The sequence below is a fragment of the Strix aluco genome, chromosome 3 (assembly GCF_031877795.1).
Source record: "Strix aluco isolate bStrAlu1 chromosome 3, bStrAlu1.hap1, whole genome shotgun sequence".
In the NCBI taxonomy this organism is placed as follows: Eukaryota; Metazoa; Chordata; class Aves; order Strigiformes; family Strigidae; genus Strix; species Strix aluco.
The window spans coordinates 50,339,997-50,351,916 of record NC_133933.1 but is presented as its reverse complement, the minus strand read 5'-3'; the positions used below and the strand labels follow the sequence as shown (position 1 = coordinate 50,351,916).

Here is an 11,920-nt window from a genome sequence, read left to right as displayed (position 1 = left end):
GGAGTTGAATGGAGCTGCAAAACTTCTGATGGCTGGATATCAAAAGTGTGAAGCAGCTCAACAATCCCAGACCAAGATTAGGCATTTTGAAAAAAACGGTATGGGAGATGGTTATATTGCTGATGCTTTGTGCTATGCAGGTCTCTAGAGAGACCTTCTTCAGATCTGTTGAGCTGATACTGCTCACCAGACTAAACGCGTTGCATTCTTCAAACTGCAGTAATCTCTATGGTTTTTGAGTGGTTTTGCTTGATTCTGTAGATTCTAGCTCAAAGATTTCATTGTGAAATGACTGCTCTTGTATCATAGCAAAGTTTCGAACTGCTTGGCTGAATGCCTGTGTGAATACCTAGGAAGGATATGGCTCACCAGTGTTCACTGGAACTCATTTGCTGTTTGTTGCCATATGTCCTGAGCAGTGTTTAGAGAGCAGCTGGACTTTTGGTCCTGAAGCAGAGCAAATAGCAACCAAAAGTGGGGGGGAAATTAAAGGTGAGATGGGTAGACAACAAAGTTTCCCTTACTTCTACAGTGGAATTGGACTTTTTATTAGTTGGGTTATTCTGAAGTATTTCACATACAAAGTGACAAGTAAGAGTAAAGAGACTTAGGAAGCAAATCCTATTATGCATACATAGGCTAAAAAATGTGATTTCTGAGGTGTTAGAAAAAAACAGTATCGCTAATGATGCACTTAAAACCTATAAACTTTTATGTGGACAGTTTTTGGTGCTTGTGGAATGTAAATGTTTGAAGGCAAGAAACCAGGAAACAATCTAGACTATGAGAAATGTCTGAAATTGATTGACAGGCTGAATTTCAAGGCAGAACTGGGAGGAAAGTATGAGTGGGAGGAAGGAATACCATTAAGTCTAGCAAAATTTGGACCATAATCTCTATTAACTGTGTAGTTCAGAAATGTCTGCATTTGCCCAGACCCCTTCCTTATTCTATTTTAAATATATATCATAAAAACCACAAAAGCATTTGAGTTAAACACTCAAATATTAATAAGCGTCATAGCAGGGACTGTTGCTGCTTGTGAGTCTGTGTGTAACGCAGTTCTCAGTCACATAGCTGGGTACTCCTTCCCCCGCAAAGTTCTGCTCACTTCATGCACCTTCTGGACGATGCACAGTGCACTGGGCACTGCATGTGACTAACGGCCAGTGACTAACAGGAGATGCTCGGAGAAGGAGGGCGTATAGCCAGCGATCCTTCCATTGTTTACACGCTCCTATCTTCTCATAGTTACTGTTTATTGGTTTGGGGTTTTGGTTTTTTTTTAAGTAGACCTCCAGAGCTGCAGGCTATGTATCTGCAATAGCTGCTGATGGATTTAGTTTCCATTAATTTTGTCTCATCCCTTTTATTAATCAGCTCTATGCTTGTAGCTTCCACAATTTGCTGCAGCAAGAAGTTCTACACCTTGATTTTTATAAGGGGGAAAAGTATTTCCTTGGTTTTAACATCTGTTATCTGATAATTTCATTCTGTTCCCTAACCTCTTCAATTGAAAAAGGCAATCAACAGCAAAACACCCTTTCAAAAAGTGTCAGATAGATACAGACAAAGCTGAGGTACACATCCATGGGTAGTTACTGAATACTGATGAAAGAAGGGTATTTGCTCTAATAAACAAACTGCTACACCCATTCACAGGTCTATGTTAGAGTTGCCCTTCCCACTTTCAACACTGGCATCTCCTAAGCAGCATGCTGCCATGCTGTTCAGTCTAAACATCTTAACTTCCCAAAAGGTGAAATTCATCCTATTCCTTCCCATTCTGGTTCCTTTGTGAAAAAGCTATCTCTTACAAGTGTCTTTTAAGTCTAAAAACATTTTACACAAATTATATTTCCATTAACAGATCCTTTGGGTTTGCCAAGAAAAATAAAAAGGACTTCAGGCCATTTTGCTAACCTTGTTTCAACTGTTGCTGACTTTGTTAGTCGTCCAGGCTCAGTGGGTTTTTCAACAAAGTCCTGAAATGGCCTTCCTTCTGAGTGGTGTTTAGTTGCTCACAGTGAGCCAGGCTCTAAAACTGTACCATTACAAGACACCAATGTGACAGTTAAATTAACTGCCTGGATGTCCCTCGCCAAAGACCATCCCGTCATGCTGCATGTTAGCTATGAGGTTTTTTTTAGAAGTACTGGATAGGAGCCCAAACTGACTGAAATAACTCAACAATGCTCTACCATGCTCAATGTATTTCAAGTATAAAATACTGGCAAAATTTGTCTCCAGACTGATAATCTTTTTTAACAATTTTAAACATGCATCTAGCTTTCTGTTTCCTGTACAGTGCTATACCACAGCACTGAGCAGCAGTTGTACAGAGAAGGTGGTATATTCTAACGGCCCGGTTTAAGACAAGGCATTATCCACTATGTCTGTCATCCTGCAGAAATATTCTCTTGGGACAGTGAAATTCTCGAGCAAGGCAGCTCTGGAAGCTATTTCTATAACTTGATATCATAGGTGTTGCTCTATAACTAAAACATGCATCCTGTTTTCAGACAGAAGGGATCAGCTGCATTAAGGTAAACGAGGAAGAAGAGTTCTTCAGAAGATGGCTTCCTTGGTAGCCCAGCTTTCCTACTTAGTCCAGGTCTTTGCAGTTTCTTTTAGGATAAAATTGTCTTCTCTTTGCAGAGGTTTGTGATCTTCAGTGAGGTCATGATCCTCTGTTTATGACAAGCCTGATAACAAAAATATTTTAGCATACACAGCCAGGGGATCAGCTAAGAACAGGGCTTTATGGTGTCTGGTGCTCTACAAGCATATCAGCACATGGGCAGTGCTCCTCTGACACTGCCTGAGAACAGGAGGAAGAAACCACCAGAATCCCTCTACTGAGCTGTCAAAGGGAGAGGTGTACTGGTATCTCCAGCTCTGGAGAAGAGGATGGGAGGTAGCATGGAAGCTATGAGTGTCAGTGTATGAGACTAGGATCATGATGGTGTCTGCTTCTGTTTCTTTGCTATCGCTTCTTCCCTGCAACCAGTAGCAATGCTTCTGTTCACACTGCTACACATCATGCAACAGCACCAACTCCAGCAGCTTTGGAAGGGTAGCAGGGCTGATCAGGCAGCTGGTTGAAATAATGAAGCTGCCTTCCTTGCTCCTAAATTCTTTGTAAATATTTCCTTAATCAAGCCTGGCTTTTGTTTTGGTTTTTGTTGTTTTTTTTTTTTTTTCCTGTGGCTTAAAATTGTTTAACAGAGGTAGGCTGTAGCATACTGAAGTACCTGTTTCCATCTGAGAGAAGCCTTTGATCTTGGCGTATTCAGGGAATATCCTGAACCCCCTGCCCCTAATTTGGAAGGTGCCAGATCAAACTCTATTTTCTCTTTTACACTTAGACAAACGAGCTACCTAGACAGCAGTGAGCGCCATAGTTCTGTTCAGTGGCACAGCAATGCTCTCGCTGAGGCAGCCAAAGGCTGGGTTGCACATGAGTCTCAGGAAGTTCCTAGAAGTGATGGATAGAGGAGAGGAGGGTGGACTCTACAAGGAATGAGGCCTCTAGATAACAAACCGCTCTTGCCAGAAGGAGTTTTGTTGTCTCTGGACAGCAGTGATAGTGTCTGTCCACTCTGATATCTGCTTTAGGCCAGCCCTTGGACCTGGCTTTGCAATAGCTAGTGATGCTTCATAGTTCACCGAGAGGGAAAGGACAGTGCAAATAAGGGCAGAAACTGCCATGTGCTTGCTGCAGTGATAAACTGGGGTCACGCTGTAAGACAACCCGAGGCAAACTAGTGCCGAGTGCATCTGGAGGATGGTCATTTGTTTAGTATCCAGGAAAGCACCGCAAAACCCGTGTAATGACAACTTGCCCTTTAAAAGTAGCACAGATCCTTCCGGATCTGCATGTAGTTCAACACCAGACAGCAGCCAAGCCCAAACCATTAGCTCAGGCATCCTGAGGTCTGGAGTTGAGAGAGCACATGCAACTTTGTAGTATTTTAGGTTAACACATCACAACTTCAACCCATTGCTAGAGTTGAAATGGGCCATATTTGCACAGCTTTCATTCATTTTTTTTGTATTTGCACAGCTTTTGCTCATTTTTTTTGTATTGGTAGACAGCTTAACTGGAGACTTAGGCGCTGGACTGCTGTTGCTTTTGCCATTTTTGCTTAAGGCAATAGCAGAGCAATCTGCATGTGGTAAACAAACTGGAAAAGAATAGTCAGAATTTTAGGTGCTCTCTTCCCTCCTGGCAACTCCACTCCACTAGTGCAAATACTTCATGGCCACTTAGGATGACTGTTTAGCCATCTGTGAGTCTAGGGGTTGTTGGAGTGTTTTACACTATTTTTTCCCCACAAGCAAAGCCTAAACCAAACTGGAACGTAAAGCTCTGTTGCAACTTCCCATCACCTTTGTCAGTCAGATCTCCTTGTCCTGAAGGAGGTAGGGGGTGCTTGGCTTTCTCTTTTTTTTTTCAAATTACTTATCCATAATTCTTTATTACTTCTCCAGAGTCTCTCAAGAGAAAACATCCTGTGTTCTCCAACAGCCTCATCCTGCAGCTAGAGCAGGAAATACACAAGCGCAGAGAACTTGCCTTCCTGAAGCACTGATAGTGTCTGTATGGATTGTTTTATTGCGAGCACGTGGTGCTTCTTACCTGCAAAATTTTATCGAGAGATGACCTCGTGCATCTCGGTGACATCTATGTGCAGGGATACTAGAGCCCCTGCCCTGCACACCTGCGCTCTTCCACTGTGCACCTGGCAGTGGGAACTACATGCTTCAGTCAGGCTTTCATTTCACGATGGAGGTATTTCATTTGCCTTCTAATGGCACTGTGGAAGAACATATATTGTGGGATTTCAATGCTCTGTGTTGCTTTTGTGTACTGCTTGCTTCGATCGATGCAAGGTCTTTTGTCCTGCAGTGCCCAGTTGTTTCTCCTTACAGATGCAGAACAGGCTACAAAACTATTTCATGCAATAACTAAATATAAATTTAGCATTTGCAGTTTAATCTCCAACATGTGACCCCATCAGATTTCATACTCCCAGTCAGATAATCTGGTGATGGCACAGGTTGGGCAGGACAGCCTGCAGCACCTGAAGTTTTTCTGGAAGACATAAACTCACCTCTGCAAACTTTCCTGAGTGTGTCCTCCTTGCAGTGCTTGTACCTGCCTCTCTTTCACCTCTCTCCTCCCCTGCCTTTAGTGGGTTTCCCCTTTGCACCTTCTAGCACTCTGCAGGGGAAGAGGGCCCAGGCTGTGGTGGGTTGGGCAAGAGCCCTGGCCCTCTGTATTGCTCCGAGGCCCGAGGTTTGCTCTCTGTACTGCACCCCAGACCCCAATTAATCCCCAGGCCCTGGAGGTGTGGGGGGTGCCCAGTCTGGAGCTGATGTGGGTGAGGCGGTGTGTCCCCACGGCCACAGGGAACGGCGCTGGCCCCGGGGAGCCCCGTGGCACGCAACCTGCAACAGCGTGTGGCTCCTCACAGGCCACAGCAGGCTCAACTAACCACCCCTATTAAAAAAACCGCATGTTATTGGGTCCTTCCGCCTTTTACAGACTATCTCACACAGTTTTGCCCCAGAAAGCCCCATTGTGCGGGAACACGGGTTTGGTCGGGCCAAGGCCGCGGAGGGGCGCTGACCGGGCCCTCTCCTCGCCCGCGGCAGGCGGCAACGCGCTGCGCCGCCTTTTCAAACGGGGAGCAAAATAACCAGAAACACTGAAACCGCCCTGAACCTGGGGACGGGGGGGTAGTTCAGGTCAAGATTCCCGCCCGCCCCCTCACGGGGCGGCTCCGCGCACGGCGAAGCCGAGGTGTCTCCCCCTAAGGCCGCGCCGGGCCGGCACAGGGCGGGCGGCCCCCCCCGGCTCGGCCCGGCCCGGCCCGGCGCAGCTCCGCCCCGTCCCGCCAGTCTCGCTCCTCTCCCGAGCGATCGATTGGTTGCGCCTCTTTTTTCGAGGCCGCTCGGGGAAGCGGCGAGCGCCAGAAACGTCCCGCGGGCTTTGGGCGCCGGGAGGCGGCGTGAGAAAGCGCCTCATGCGCTGCCCGGCGCGGGCGCCGTCCTGCCCCCTGGCGGCCACCGCGGCGCGGGGCGCTGAGGAGAGGGCGCGGCGGCCCCTCCCTGACCGAAACGTTGGGCGAAGCGTTGATGGAAACGCAGGCGCTGCTCGCCGGGAACCGGCGATGCCGCTCCCCGGACGCCCGTGGAGCGGGTCGGGGTAAGCTCCCACACGGGCACCGCTCCCAGAGGCCTGGCGTGAAGCGGGGTCAGTTGCGGCCCAGAGGTGCGTGTGCCTGACACCGGTCACCGTGTGCCACCCCGCGCCTCGCTGCTCTGCTCTCCAGGGGCTCTGTTCGCTTTGGTTCTGTGAGGCACCTCGGGCGCTGGAAAATGATCACGGGATTTCACTTAACTATACAGTTCCTCTTCGCAGCCTCAAAGGACAGCATTGTAAAGGGCAGGGAGGCCAGGTATGAGAAAGGGGGAAAAACAAACATCTCGGGTGAGGCTGCCCTGCCACTGCCCTGGCAGCGTGGGTCTCAAAACGTTTCAGCCGTCACCTGAGGGCTGCGAGGAAGATACATGCTAATTTACTCAAATATCAAGGGAAAGAGCTCCGACAAGGTGGTGGTTTTCCCAGGATGAGGCTCCTTCCCTCAGCATGCTCGCTGGGTGTGCTAACCCCTCAATTTGCCTAAATACTGGGAATTTGGCTATATCATTTGTGGTAGCAAAATACTTTTTCTCCTGATCTCTTAATACAATTTTACTCATTTGCAGACTTTAAAGCGTGGTTGTTCAAACAGTGCTCTTGCAAAACAAATCTAAAACAAAGCCAATGGTAACTAATTCACAAAGAAGGTTGACTCAAAATTTTAAAAGCAAAGCGTAGGTACCCCTATCCCTGGCTCCCCAGTGGGGAAAACAGGACAGCAGGGTCAGTTCCCTGCTCTGGCTTCCAGCACCCCACTGCCTCAGGAAAGCTGCATCAACCAGTGACTCAGTTTCCTTTCCTTAAGCTTAGGGGCAGCTGATTCTTTGGAAGATGGCTCGTACCCCGAGCAGTAATACGTGAAGAAGATAGTATCAATGAAGGGCTGTTCATATGGATCCTGTAGGCTCTAGTCTGAGCCGGAGTGCGTAAGGCCTGTTCGTATGGACCCCGGAGCCACCAGCCTGAGCACGGGGTCGGGCAGGTGGTGCCTCTGACAGGCAACTCTCCTCTGGCTGTAGATTATCTCATGCCTAAACCAAGACCAAACCCCCGCACAGAGGCAGGCCGTGCTGTGGACACGGGACCACGAGGCCGGCTGGAGATGGCCTCCCCTGGCGTGACCCACGCAGGCCTGGGAGGGAGGAAGCGGGGAAGGGAGCTGATTCCCTGCTTCCTTCTCCCGGGGTCGGGGGCCTCAGCTCCCGGCCCCCCCCCAGGTGGGTCTCTGCCGTCACCGCGCAGGGCAGGGCAGGCTCGGGCGCCATTTCGGCAGGCCGCGGCCCCATCCCATCCCCTCCCTGGGCCGGGCGGCGGCAGAGGGCGCTGGCTGGGGGTCGAGGCGCGGCCCAGTGGCCGGGAAGAGGCCGACAACCGACCGCAGCCTTATCAGCGCGCCGCAGGCCGGCTGGGGCTCGGGCCGCCGGCTGCCGGCCCATGGGCGGCGGCGCGGAGGCGCCTCCTCCTGTCGCAGACCCGCGCGGCGGGGACCGGCTGCAGCAGCAGCAGCAGCTCCGCCGCCGCCGCGCCGGCCGCATGGCGGGCTACGCGCCGCGCCTGCCCTGGCTGCTGCCGCTGCTGCGGCGGGCGGCGCCGCCCCCCTGGGCTCGGGCCGCCGGCGGGGCCGCCGGCCTCCGCGCTCCGCCGCGCCCGGCCAGCAGGTGCGGGACGCCCGCTCCGCCGCCGCTGCTGTTGCCGCTGGGCGCGCCGTGCTGCCGCCGCCTCCTCCTCCCACCCGCGGCGGCGGGCAGCGCACCGCGCTCCCTGAGCGCCGCCGCGGATGCGGAGCCGCCGCCGGCGCCGCCGCGGGGGGCTCCGGGCGCCCCGCCGCGCTTCGAGGCTTGGAGGCTGCTGGCCCTGGCGCACCCCGAGCGCTGGAGACTGACAGGTACCGGCCGCGGCCCGGGGCCGTCCCGCCGCCGCGCCGGGGGCCTCCCTGGGCCTTTGTCCGAGCGTGGAGGGGGCGGCGGGGCGCCGCGGGTGCGTGGTGCTCCCCGGCCCCGCCCGGAGGGTTTCCTGGGGCTGAGGTGCGCGGCCGGGGTGGGGGCCCTGCCCTGCCCAACCGCCTGCCCCCGGCGCGGGAGGCACAGCCCGGAGCGGCGGGGGGGAAGGAGAAGGTCGTATTTCCCTCCCGAACCGCCGCATCTGGTAGCGTCTGGGCACAACGTGAAGGCTTTGAGCGGGCATTTGATAACGTGTAAAACGCTAAAAACGTGCGTTCTCCCCCCATCCTCCTCTTGGCATCTCATAATTTGTTGTTGTTTTGAAGAGAAGGCAGAAGTTTTGGAAGTTCCAGAACTCTTCCGTTTTGGTAGTACTGTTGTTAATGCCTCTATGCATGTTCAGTGCTGGCTTCTTCACAGGCAGCCTGCAATCAACTCGGGCCTGAGACTGGAATTAAGTAAAAATGGGAATCCTAAGCTTTTTTTTTTTTTTTAAATACATTGGAGTTCTGTCTCCCAAGAATTTCTTGCCTAAAATTTTTATAAGATGGTTTGAAAACGATTTACTTACTTTTAATGATTATATGGCAAGCACCATGGTTGTATAAATTGCACCCTAAACAGTGATACCTGATACCTTATCTACAAAGAGTAGAAACAAACTTTTCTTGGCATTGCTTCTCATGGGAATAACAGAATAGTAGTTGTTAGTAAGAAAACAATATCAAATTATTATGTGCTTTATTTTTTTTAAAACCACCTTTATTGGTGGGCAGCATATGTGATATGGCAGTGTGAGGCCTTTGCAAAAACTTAGGTAGTTCCCACGGAATGGGTAAATGATGCTCAAGAGAAAAGAGGTGAGGTAGTTAGACTTACAGAAAGAAGTGGTTTTGAGAAATAAAAAATACTTCGCACAAGATTTTATTCACAGTGGGTAGTTACAGAGCTTCATTACATGTTGGCATGAGATAGCCAAAATAATTTGAATCCAAATAAATTTTTTTAAGAAATTATGTCTGTGCCATGAACACCTGTTTTATGCAGCTAATACCACTGTTGGGTGTGCAGAATAAAAGCAGGGGAAAACTGCTGGGACAGGGCTGGATGGAGCAGGGAAAAGGTATAATGTTCAGTAAAGCTTCAGTCTTACTCAGGATTATTTTTCTTCATTGGCTTATAGACTAAAAAGTAAAAGGTCTTTTGCCGGTAACTGATGTTCAATCTATTCAGATTTTGGTGAAGAAGTGAGTATCTGATCGGATAGATTGCCTGCTGATTTTACAACAAAGTTCTTTGTTTTTCCCATTGAAATTGAAACAAATAAATTGGTTATTTTAAGGACTTAAACTTAATTCACTTTAATGGATACTTGCTATTGACTTGTTTATCACAAGCAGGGTATGGTATACTTGCTTGTAATTATGTTTTAAAATAGGGCTAAGCATCCTTAATTTGTGCAGTCTGCTGATGGTTTTATATAAATCGACTATCAGTTACTAAAAATTAGCTACATGCAGTTTTCTCTTTTGAGATAACAAAATGGCCTGAATTTAAAAAAAACCAAAAACCAACATAACAACTTGATATCAAATCATGAGGATGGAAAAAATACGCAAATGTAATAACTGCTTTTCAACGTTCTGCTGGTCTTGGTTCTGGGAGAGGAGTGAATTTATGTAAAATTTTTCTTCTTTATTGACACCCTACCTCAGGGAAAACTTTTGTTGTTGTAATTAAGTGGGAGGGTGGAAAAGCTAATGAGGAAAATGCTTTGGGACATTACAGAATGCAGCAATAACAAATATGGGTAAAATGCCTTGTAGGTGACTGTAGGGAAATGACATCTGCCTGTTGTATCTAAAAGACGTTTTGTTGCTGTTGCATCTTTGTACTGAGAAACTTAAAAACTCAATATCTCTGTTCTTCCTGCATTTAAAGAAAGAGGAAGGTTAATGGTTTCACTGTATGAAACAATGAACCAAGGGTAAAACATTCAATTTCTTCTTCAAGGCCACATAACCAGTAAGCAAATGCTGTGGGATCTCTTCAGAGGCTTACAGGTGCTGTTTTGTTCAGCAAGAAAGTTGAGCTCTTCCAGATCTTTTGCATTTAATACAACCAGTAGTTGGTAACATAGGTGCATAGCATTACCACTGTGGCGTGAAGTGATACACACCTTTTCTGTGATTCCATGTGGCGTGGGTTGTGATACTCTGCTCGTTGTGGTTGTGCACTGAAATTTGCTGTCACAGAAGGTGAAGTAGTTGCAGCGATGACACTGGAGGCCTGGGGAGCAGAGGATGATTTGTGAGGAAGTTGAGCAAGACTAGGTTCACCCAGTCTTGGTGCAGTGGGGAAGTGGTGTCAGCTGAGGAGGTGCAGGAAGAGCAACCTGCTCCAGTTGTGACTGGCACCAAAAGAGGAGGGTCGCATCTCGTTTTACGCAGGGCCTGTTCGCCATCTGCTGGATCAGGAAGAAGAACCAGTGTGCTCTGTCCAGAGGTTGCTGTGTGCTGGCATGAAGCACCCCCTGCAATATCCTCACAGAAGGAGGTTCTGACCCTCCAGAGGCTGTTAGGCATGAAAATAAATGTACCGAAGATCTTACTGCCAAAAAAAAAAAGTATCAGTATATATGTTCCATGTTTCATCTTCAGTTACTTCTAGAGTTGGGTAGAGCTGTGAATACATTTTAAACAGGACATGTGTGTTTAATTTTGCTGTTCTTATTAACAGTGGTAAAAAGATGGCTAAATACTATGATGAGAATTCACTCTGTTAGTGGCCACAGTTTTGTGCAGAGAAATTAGAAGCTTGTAAATTCTGTAATACCTCCCAGGTTTACTAAAAGAGGGAGGTAATTTTAGGAATTCTTCGGCTGATCCTGTGCAGTCAGGTCAGGTAAACCTGTGTCTTCAGTTAAATTCAATTCCCAGGGAAGAGGATAGAGCTATTGTTTAAATTATTAAGTCCTGCTGTGTGTGCGAGGCCACAAAAATGCCTTTTCAAAATTATCCCTTTTATTTCTTCCTGCCTCCTTGTTTCTCTCTGTGAGAATCTTTCTGTTGCACTTTATCCAAACCACACTCGAAGGAAACAATAGTTCTATTGAATTGTAAAGTAAGCACAAGGAACTCTGAAATTTTTAATCCAATAGCAAAGTGTGCCCCTTCCCTGTGTAACAGTTCATGCGCACTGAGAGAGAAGGTTTGTTTTGTACATGGGTCTTCTCTAGAGATGTGCAAGAAATGTAATTTCAGAAGTTTTATTTTAGAATTTTGGGCATAATTTGTCATAGTTGTTTTCCTATTGATTAAAATTTGCCATGAAATCAGGAGAGCACTGCCTTACTCATCTGATTTTTCTGTACTTTGAAGTTACACCAGGTGATGCACTTTCTCATCTTTAAAGAAATACTGGATTGCTGTAAATTTACCTTTTTTAGTTTTTATAGGTATTCATTCCTTAATAGAAACAATTCTTAAAAAAAGGCATTTTTAAAAAAAAAAGTACCTAAGACTACCTGAATTTTTTTGGTGTATTCTTTGTAATATAGTTCAGAAACTATTTTAATAATTAATTTGATTGGGGATGATTGGGGTAGTGAGTGACTTGAGTTCTTTTGTACAAGATGCAGATGGAAATGTAGAACACATTAGCTGTGAGTATTGGCTGCTAGAAAGTCATGCTTTTGGTTATTTATACTTGTACAAGCTGGCATTTCTTATGTCAAGTATTTGAGGGAGTATTTTTGAAAACTTCAGTT

At 47.7% G+C, this 11,920-nt stretch overlaps 1 protein-coding gene across 3 annotated transcripts in view; it reads left to right on the top strand.

The window, feature by feature from the left end:
* The first annotated feature begins 20 nt into the window (after nucleotides 1-20).
* ABCB10 (ATP binding cassette subfamily B member 10) overlaps nucleotides 21-11,920 on the top strand; it is a 35,926-nt gene continuing 24,026 nt past the window's right edge. Inside the window, exon 1 of one of the 3 annotated variants that reach the window (XM_074818501.1) lies at nucleotides 21-98. In XM_074818501.1, coding sequence (XP_074674602.1) covers nucleotides 29-98 — 70 coding nt within the window. In that variant the 5' untranslated portion in view covers nucleotides 21-28. Of the gene's footprint in view, nucleotides 99-7,744; nucleotides 8,097-8,197; nucleotides 8,422-11,920 lie in introns of those variants that run through there. The other 2 variants (XM_074818500.1, XM_074818502.1) reach the window with 2 other exon arrangements.